This window comes from Ictidomys tridecemlineatus, chromosome X (assembly GCF_052094955.1).
Source record: "Ictidomys tridecemlineatus isolate mIctTri1 chromosome X, mIctTri1.hap1, whole genome shotgun sequence".
NCBI lineage: Eukaryota > Metazoa > Chordata > Mammalia > Rodentia > Sciuridae > Ictidomys > Ictidomys tridecemlineatus.
This window is the reverse complement of record NC_135493.1, coordinates 113,237,325-113,246,756: the sequence shown is the minus strand read 5'-3', so window position 1 is coordinate 113,246,756 and position 9,432 is coordinate 113,237,325. Positions and strand designations below refer to the sequence as shown.

General features: G+C 47.5%; 1 protein-coding gene and 1 long non-coding RNA gene across 5 annotated transcripts in view; one reads left to right on the top strand and one right to left on the bottom strand.

Annotated features, from left to right (window-relative positions):
• Window positions 1-9,432, top strand: part of LOC144371787 (uncharacterized) — a 29,960-nt gene that overhangs the window by 18,430 nt on the left and 2,098 nt on the right. Inside the window, exon 2 of the long non-coding RNA XR_013431900.1 lies at window positions 8,344-8,397. This is a non-coding gene — a long non-coding RNA (uncharacterized LOC144371787). The remainder of the gene's footprint in view (window positions 1-8,343; window positions 8,398-9,432) is intronic.
• The window catches only part of Phka2 (phosphorylase kinase regulatory subunit alpha 2), a 69,854-nt gene continuing 62,016 nt past the window's right edge, over window positions 1,595-9,432 (bottom strand). For 2 of the 4 annotated variants that reach the window (XM_021720733.3, XM_013365604.4), the window contains 6 exons: window positions 8,736-8,765; window positions 7,136-7,189; window positions 5,029-5,199; window positions 3,181-3,234; window positions 2,343-2,543; window positions 1,595-1,796 (listed from right to left, as the gene is read on the bottom strand). In XM_021720733.3, coding sequence (XP_021576408.1) covers window positions 1,626-1,796; window positions 2,343-2,543; window positions 3,181-3,234; window positions 5,029-5,199; window positions 7,136-7,189; window positions 8,736-8,765 — 681 coding nt within the window. In that variant the 3' untranslated portion in view covers window positions 1,595-1,625. The remainder of the gene's footprint in view (window positions 1,797-2,342; window positions 2,544-3,180; window positions 3,235-5,028; window positions 5,200-7,135; window positions 7,190-8,735; window positions 8,766-9,432) is intronic. The other 2 variants (XM_040293986.2, XM_021720734.3) reach the window with 2 other exon arrangements.

Sequence of the window (9,432 nt, the reverse complement as noted above, 5' to 3'; positions counted from 1 at the left end):
GTAAATCCGTCGTGGCAGGAACTGACAGACTCTGGGGCTTGTTCTTTATGTAACTACTCTTACCTCAGCAGGGAGAGTATTGTGATTTGGAAGAAATGGAACCAAAGGCAGTAAAGTCCCTGGTGAGTGGCATCTGCACACCACCAAGCCCTGATGAGCACGGGGAGGCTGCTCTTGTCACCATGGCCTCTCCCAGGAGCAACTAAAATACCTGGTTTGGCCTAAAGAGAGACTCTGCCAGGGGGCAGTCACGTACCTTTCCTCTGCTTTAAGAATAACTATCAGTACTGCATCTTGACTCTGAGGGGTGCTAAGCAGAGCTGTGGCCCCTTAAAGCAGCTACAGCATCATCCTCTCTTCTCCCCCTTCACAGACACTTCAAGGAATGAGAGACAGATCCAGTAGTCTCATTTCCATTTCAGAGGAAGCATCACCATGAATCTAACCCATCACTGTCACCCAAACAGAGGGCACCCCTTGGCCACCAGATGACCTGTCTTTCAAGGTGTATTATTTATGGAAATTGTTCTCTCTAATGTTTATTCCCCCCAGGGGAAGATACTGCCTGGAGAGAAACTCCATTCACAAGGACACCTGGCAAAAGATTTGCCAGACCCTGTCACAACCTATCTTTCTCTACAACCATTATCTCCAACCACACCCAAGAGTGAGGATGCAAATGCTTTTATGAAAAGAGTTCAAATTCCCAGCCTGGCTCTATTTTTAAGAGGGAAGCAATGTTTCTGTGGGAACACACCATTAATTTCCATGGCATCTAGTGACTCATTCATCACATGATGGTTCCTCTTGAGCCTGGGAGGGGAGAGACAGGGGACTCCCTACCTGCTCCAAAACAACAATTTGTTTGGCTATTATAAAAAATTCAGAGTCTCACCTTTTTTTCCCCCTAGATTCTGGAAGATGTGGGAGTTTTCATAAGGTAGGAGACACCTCCAATTCATGGGCAGCCAGGATAAAATTCTTGAAGATGTGAGCCAAAATTAACTGGGAGCAATTGTATAAATCTTGGCAACAGAATTGTTACATGAAGTCAGCCATGCTAATAGAGCAGCTAAGAAGAAAGCAGGGTACAAGATAGTGAAAATTCTACAGAAAGAATTGTTCTATTTGGTAAACATTTTGGACCCCAGACAGACTGCATCCTGTTAAGATGTTCCCCTGTCAAGGTCTGCTTGTCTAGCTATTGCTGCTGGAAGGATCTTTCTGTCTTTAAGATGTGTCACTAGCTCATCGAACCTATTTCTGTAACTCTCTGAGAGCCAATTTAAGCTGGCTTCTTGGTTCGCTCTGCACTCAAAAGAGACCAATTTCTAATTCCTTCTTAGAGTCCATGAGACCAGATGCTGTGACAAATGTTCCAGCAAAATGAACCTAGAAAATGATCCCAGGGTGCTCCTTGGGGGAGCACAGGATTCATCAGTTCTATCTGTGGTTTAAACATACATTGGTTTCAGGTCGAGTGCTGCCATCTCCTCCCAGTGAATGTTTCTGATGGGACATGCTTTTGTGACAGCATAGGGGATCTTGGGGGATGGAAGAAAATTCCCAATGAGGCTAGGAGGCAAGTGACAGATTCAGAGGTGATCATGTTTATAGTTGTAGTCTTACTGCATCTGGCAGCCTGAACTGGGCAGCAGTTCCTGCAAGTGAGAAGCCACTGCTTTTGTTAGGTAGGTCATTGTCCCATAAGCCCCACTTGGAGCACTGTCATAAAAGAAGTGGCAAATTCCTGTGGCTTGGTCTTTCTCCAGGGTATCAGTGGCTCCAATTGATACCTGCAGCAGGAACAGGCAGAGGGAACGTGAGCAGAGTCCACCTCCTCCCCCACCCAACAAGATTCTTCTGCATATTGGAGGCGGCCAGTGTGGGTGAAGGGTGGTTGCTAGAGGTCCAAGTCCAGGCTTCACTAAAGAAAGCCAGTGCCTCCCAACAGGTAGGGCCTTCTGCCTCTGCTCTGGGCTGGACTATGTTCTCACAGACCCTAGTTTGCAGCTCTGCACTGGACTATGAGAGGGCAGCTTCTTTGCCTAACCTGATTTTGTATACAGGATAAGTGGTTTGCCCAGAGCCACATATGTAGCAAGTGGTGGTGTTTAGACTAAAAGCTACACTGACACAGGCCCGTTCAAAGGTTGATTTCCCAAGTGGCCACTGTGCCATTTCCTAACCAAGTGGCCATTTTTTCACCATCTGATGACATTTTCTTTGGCGCATACTCCTTCCTATTGGATATAGAACCTCCAGCTTCAACAGAAAAATGCTGGCCAACCTGACTATTCAGCTTCAGCTGTAGGGTGAGCAGATGGTCTGGGCACACCTACCTGGTCCTGCAGGAACAGCTGATTGGCCATCTGCACAATCTGATCTACATGGATGATGCCCCCAATGCTGTCCATCTCTGTGTCTGAGAGCAGTGTCAGTACCATGATGGTTTCCACCAGTAGCTGCCGGTACTCGGGCTGGGGCACGCGGTTCAGCACTGACTCCACATGGACAGCAAACTTGATTTCATGTGGAGTCATCTGTCAAAGGGACAGGCAGGTGGCCAGCAATGAGATGGGACAGAAATAGCCCAGTAACCAACACTTCCCTCAGCACCACTGGGACGCAGCTCAAATGCCACCTCCCTTCTGGCCACTGTCTTGATTCTGTAGTGGGAACCTTCTGGAGTAGGAGGCTGAGCACTCTGTTCCAAGAGCCAGTTGGCCTTGTCATAGTCTCCTCTATCTACACACTGGACTGTGACTTGCAGGGCATAGGGACTATTTCTTATTTTTCTTCTCATCATTCCCTGCTTGGGTAGGGTCAAACTAAAACACCCATTTTTAAAAGAATGCATGGAGTGGGAGGAGGGATAAGCCTTCTTGCAGCTCAAGAAAAGAGGCCCATGGAGGCCGCATGTGGGTCTAGTATGTGTGGGAGGAAACTTGGCTGGGGTATTCAGGGGTCCTGGGGAAAATATGGAGCTTGATAGTCTAGAAATGCTGTTTCTGAACGAGACAAAAGGTGACAGGAAAGAAGCTGCACAATTTGAGGGTGAAGTGGCTAAAAAGATCAGACCTACAAATAGCCCGACTACTCAGAACAAGCTTGAGAGGCGTGTGAGCGTTCAGAGCCCATAAAAGAAACCCACAGAGGTCTGGGTTCTCCTCCGCATACCTCTTGGGTCGTTGAGGATGGGAGGACATAACCATCAATGGAGAGACCGTGGCACTGGAGGAAGAACACAGACATTTCAGTCAGATTCTAGAACATGGTAAAAGTGCTTGAGTGTTCACACACGCACTTGCTTGCACAGCTCTCCCTGCCCTGGAAATCTGCACGAGGGCTGGAACACGCCAGACTGTCAGTTATTTTTAGAGCGCTGTTCTCACTGCCCACAGGCTGTGTTTTCGATGGAACAATTCTAGGGAAACCAGCAGGCATCTTTCAGATCCTGCACGAATAATGCCCTTGGGAGCTGTGGCATCCTCCTCCCTGGAGGCTCCATGTTTCACTTGGCAACTGGGCCCTGGTGCCTGCCAGGCCCCCTTTGGTGCCATAATGAAGGGAGATTTTCATGGCTCCTACTGGTGAAGTGATGCTTCTGTGCCTTTACAGGCGTCTATTTTCGAGATTTCTATAAAAAGCACCAATCACAAAAGACTCGAGCACATGCACAGACATGCACATGCACACCGTATATATAAATATCAAGCAGGCTCAATACAAAATGCTGCTCTTTCATAATAAAAGCATCTTGGTTTTGTGCCAGTGGAAGTCCGGACGGAAACATGATGCCCCAGGAAGAGTGGGGAGCTTTTCTAGGAATAGTTTTTCCTAGTCTAATGGCCATTTTCTAACTGCTAGTGTGCTGGATGTGCTGGCAGCAGCCACCCTGCCTTCACCCCTTCCTGAGGACTCCTGAAGAGGCAGGGGATGGCGCACGAGGGGCGTCCACAACTCTGAGGGCTCCCCTTAGTGGGTATCAGAGTCCAGCTGCTTATGGACAGGGTCGGTTCTGAACTCCTCTCACCCAGCTTTGCACCTGCCCTGAGGAAGACCTCAGACCCATAAAGCACAGAGGCCAAAGCTTCACAACTGGCCAAAGGCATTTTCTACAGAAAGAATGCAGACCAAATGGTGCTGTGACTTTGCAAAGGGGGCTAGAGTACGTTCAGCTTGGGATTACTGCATTTTTCACTCCTTTCCTACTGTGAAATGAGCTAGAAAGAAATCATTTAGGGAAAAAAAAATTTGTCTTGGTTTGGATAAACGCTTTATAACTGAGGCATACCATCTCTCTGTGGGAGAGGCAGGACAAGCTCTGGTGGGGCCTGGGAAGCTGCATGAATGTCCTGAGGCCCATGTGGGAGGAGATGGAATGCAGAGAACAAAGGAGCCCATCTGCCCCCTTTGGCCATGCTGCCCCCTCCTTGGCAACAGGCATTCATACAGGCTTCCCGTGTTCAGGTGTGCAGTACAGTCTGGCTGTGTCACCTCTTCTTGGTTTCCAGCCACAACCTCCAATGACTCTTTAACAGGTGGGAAACACAACCCTGTCGGATAGCCATATCAGCAGTGGGAAGCTGGCTAAGGAGGTGGGGCTTGGGGGTCCCTGTCCTCCAGGGAAGGAAGCAGGAGCAGCCAGGGATGGGAAGGACACAGGACTGCGTGCCACACTGGAAGTTCCTGAACACCCTCAGGACCTAACACAGTGTCCAGCAGACACCAACTCAGAGGTAGAGGCCAGGGATGCTGCTACACACCCCACAGTGCATGGGACAGTTCCCAACAGCAGAAAATTACTTGGGCCAGATGACATAGTGCCAAGGTGGAGAAACCCTGCTCTAGACTGTGAGCTGCTCAAGGTCAGAGGCTGTGTGTTTGCTTGTTCTGCAGCCATCTGTTACCTGATACCTGGCAGTGCCACCGTGTCCCATAGAGGCAATAGAGGGCTGGCTCATTCCCTGGGAACACTTCTCTCAGTACCAGTGCATGCAGAGTATGGCCCAGTGCCCAGCTCACCTTTTGAAGGATCTTCCACACCTTCTGGTAGAATCCCACCGGGACCCTGTTGATGGCCCCATCCAGCCTTCTTCTGCGTAGCCACTGGCCCTGCCGCTCCCCCCAGCCAATGTGATATCCTCCTGAGTCTGATGATGATGTGCCCGTGGGTGAGGATGGGGTGCTGGACCTCTGGAACACAGAAAGCAAGTAGTCTTCTTTAGAAGTCTTGAGGGATGCCCAGCAGGTGCCCCAGGGAAAAGCTCACCTCCATGAAGTCTGGCTTAGTGAACTAATCAAAATCACTATATGCCACTCACCCAGGGAGGAACAGGGTTCCTTGTCCATTTTGCTCTTTGATGTTGGATTATTCTTTTGCTCTCCAGGTTGATTACTTGATTCCTCCCAGCCTCCAAGAGGTAGTAGAACACCCAGAGGACCCAAACTCATAGGGCATTGGCTAAGCAGGGATGGTGTGAGTTCTGGGATCAGGCCACTGCAGTGCCAACCCCAACTCAGTAACAGCTAGCTGCAGCACAGACCCAGGTGAGGCTTCCCTGGCCCTATACTAGCACCGACTGCCACCCTGGTTGCATCTGTACAACAGCTGCCTATGGGCATTTGTTGAGTGAAGACAAGGAAAAACCCTGAGAGCATGACTGGCTTGTGCTGAGTGCTGAGGAGCAGCTATCCACCTGAGGGCTGCTCCCCTGAGGACACCTCAGGAGAGATGCTGGCTCTCAAAGCAGGTGAGCTTCTCCGGTCTGCAGTCCAGGGAACAAATGCCAAAGTGCCCAGTTGAGCAGCATCACTATAGGGCAAGTACCACAGAGAATACCATACCTCCTACAGGAGGGAATGACCCAGAGACAAAGACAAAAAGTCAAGGCTAGGAATCCCCAGTTAGTGGCAGGGACCTCAGATTTTAGTATTTCCACCCGTGCTTTTCAATTCTGCCTGCTGCCGTCCTGTTCTTGGCCTTGGCAGGGTCACAGTGGCTCTGAGTAGGGACTGGCCCTGGTGACACAAGGTAGGAGGGTGTCATTTCCTTCTCACTTCCTCCAAAGACTGGATTCCTTCTGGGCTCTGTGAGGGCAGCACTGTTGCAGGGCTGCCCATGACCAAATAGCAGCTCCCAATGGGGCCTGGCGGCCAGACCTGGAAGAGGGGCTTGCCTGAAGTCATCTGTGTCTCCTTGCTGGAGCAAAGCTCGGCCTGCTGTCTTGCCCAGGGTGGGTTCTAGCCCTTCAGCCTCCAGGTCAGGGTAAGAGTAACCTGCATCCTTACACATGCCTTTGTCCTGGATTATTTGGCACTTTGATTTTTCAATGCACAACATCGAATTTAAAGACTTAAAGTAAAATCCCAATATTAAGCACACTAGCAGGGCAGGAGGCGGGCTTCTCTCTGTACTAATCTTGACTTCAGCAGATCTTATTTTGAAAAAGACAGGCTGGGTTATTCCATTGGGCTCATTACTGCCATTTAAATAAGGCAACAATTAGCTACAAATAAAAGTAATTACAGCCAAGTTCATCAATGACTCAGCTGATTTTCTCTTGGTTTTGGTAGGCTAAGATTCAGATATGTCTTTGTGATTAGAACATTTCTTAGGCTCTCACTTGAGCTGGAACCCTACAAGGAGCCAGGCCATGTGGCTGTAAAGTGCTGGTCAGCATGTGCTTCCCTGCCTCAGCTCAATACTTAATTAAAAAATATGGAACCAATGCCCTGAAGATTCCAGAAACTGCTGCAAACTGGTGAGGAGAGCTCTCCTCAACCATACCATGCTGAGGAGCTTAAGCAGAGAGAACTGATAGCCCAAGAGGGAAAACAAAGTTTAGTTGAACAACTTCTCAGCCTTTCTAGAAATTCCTCAAAATTAGGAGGAAACTGTAAACCCAGGTCAAATCTTCAGAAGTCAGGGGTAAGGGCTGGGAAAAAGCTCAGTGCTGGAGAGCTTGCCTGGCAATACATGAGGCCCTGGGTTCCATACCCAGCACCGCGCACACATACAAATCAAAACAATTCAGGGATGAGGTAGGAGCAGAGAGAGTCCACTAGAAGATTCAGACAGTATGAACACAGAAGAGGAGGTAGGGAGGGACATGATTCAACACATGTTTACCGCAGACTTGGAGGAATGCACACTGCTGGATGCGGCCTGGCCCACAGAAAAGAACTACAAAAACAAAAAGAGTTGACTCAGTCATGTGTGAAGACACCAAGAGATGCCAGTAGCACAAGCACACAGGCATGAAAAGTGGCCAGGAAGGAAGGTATGGAGAGGGCTGGCTCAAGAGGTTCTCAGAAGTGAAGGTGATCTAGCCTCAGCACCTTGGCAGAATACTGGCCCCAGCCCCAGGTCTTTCATTAAAAAAGCAAACATACCAGATTCTGTTTGCTTGTGAAAGGTGCCTAATTGAGGTGGAATGTTTTCCAAACTCAGTTATGAAATGCTGATGTTTTATGTTGAGTCATGAAAATCTAGAGATCAACAAAATGCCCATAACCACCACTAACAACTGGCATCTAACAGGCATCCCATAGGTATTTGTTAAAAGCACACATGTGATCAGGGTGATGACCTTTGGCCATACAAGTATTTCCTCACCTAAAAGTCTAGACTCTACTCTTAGATTACAAGGGTATGGTCTGCGTACCTGGTGTTCTTGCAAAAGTGAATAGAAATTTAAACTGTCATGGCACTGATCAAATTTTGAACAGAGAATGTTTCCTTAATGTAAGGAAATATAAATATAGCCAAATATAAAACTTGTACTAGCTAGTTGAATATAAACACATCAAAGAAGAAAGGTGATCATTCTGTCTCTGTAACATGCAAGGACAGAATTAAATGAAGGTGACAGGAACCATCCATATTCACCCATGCTTAGGCCAGCAGAGTATGGGTAACCAGAGGAACGGTGCCACCGAGTGGCTGACAAAGGAAGGCGTTTGGAAAGTTGGTTCCTTACTTGGAAGAAGCATAAATTAGAATGAGAGATAAGTATGTTTTTCCCCTGGACAACATGTGCAATCTGCATTCACATGTCAACATGTGATTCCTCTATACTCTCCCTGGTCCATAGGGACATCAAATCGTTAGAAATGTGACACTGGAAGCCAGGTGTGGTGGTGTGCACCTGTAGTCCCAACTGGTTAGGAGGATGAGGCAGGGGGACTGCTTGAGCCCAGTCTGGGGTCAGCCTGGGCAACATAGTGAGACACATCTCTTAAAAAAAAAAAAGTTACTCCAATTTTCTGGAGGAAGTAGGATGCCATAGAGTGGCATTGAAGAACAGTATCCTTACATTTTTTTTTTTTTCCTTCCAGGGTTAAATTCCCCCAGGTCATCTGCAGACAGGAATAGCCCCAGCCTTTCTATTGGTAAGCATACCCAATTTAGCTCCTGCGTAGATACCCCTATTTAGTTTCTTCTTTTTGAACAGGAACTTTGAGGCAGAGCCCAGACCATACAATTATCCTATAAAGCCCAGGAATTTGACAAATGGGTTTTTTTGAAGTCCAGGGCAAGGTCACTTCTCCTGCCTTCAAGTCCCGCTCATTTTCTGTCCCTGGTGGTTGTCTGACTATGCCACTTTGATAGGCAGGATTGCTCCTTCACCCAGTCACACTCTGTATTTACAGCTTCACTTTCCACATTCAAGCCAGAAAGGACATGAAAGACACACAGTAAAAGATAAAACGAGGCAAAAATATTTCACCTGTTCATCAGCACTAAATCGCCTTGTCATCTGAAAGTTAAAACATCAGAAAATAAACAAAAACTCAATCACGAACACCCTAATACTTCTATCACCCTCTGATAATCCAGGGCAGTGATGGTCAACCTCAGGGGGTGATCATTAGTGCCTCACAGACTCAAGCTAGTGGAACATGACTAATGTTTGAAATACAGGAGGAAATCCAAGTACATTTCTCATTGTAGGTCTCTGTCAAAAGGAAAGTCTATTTCCTACCATGGGTCATGGTCAAGTTCTAGCATAGTGCATATCAGGACTAAAAAGATGTTGAATCACAGTCCTGTGAGGATAAGTTCAAAAGGATTTTTATTGTGAATTAAATAAAAGGGGACAAAGAAAAAAGATACCTGTAGAAGGTGGGTAACATAGGTATCATGGTCATTCAATTCTATTTCCAGATCCTTCTATTTCATAGAAGGACACATTTGATGGAGAAATGATTGTTTCTTTCTGTATGACTCTACTTTTTAAATGGCACAAAAACAAACATGAACAGAAGCATGTTCTAGAACATATACAAAACATCACATTGAGGTGAAGGAACAGGCAGGTACAGGTTGCACAGGGGAAGCTAGGGGTACCTGTCTGGGTACAGAGCTTTATTTAGATCCCAAGGCAGAAGGGACCTCACGTCCTCGACAAAAAGCAGGCTGAAGCT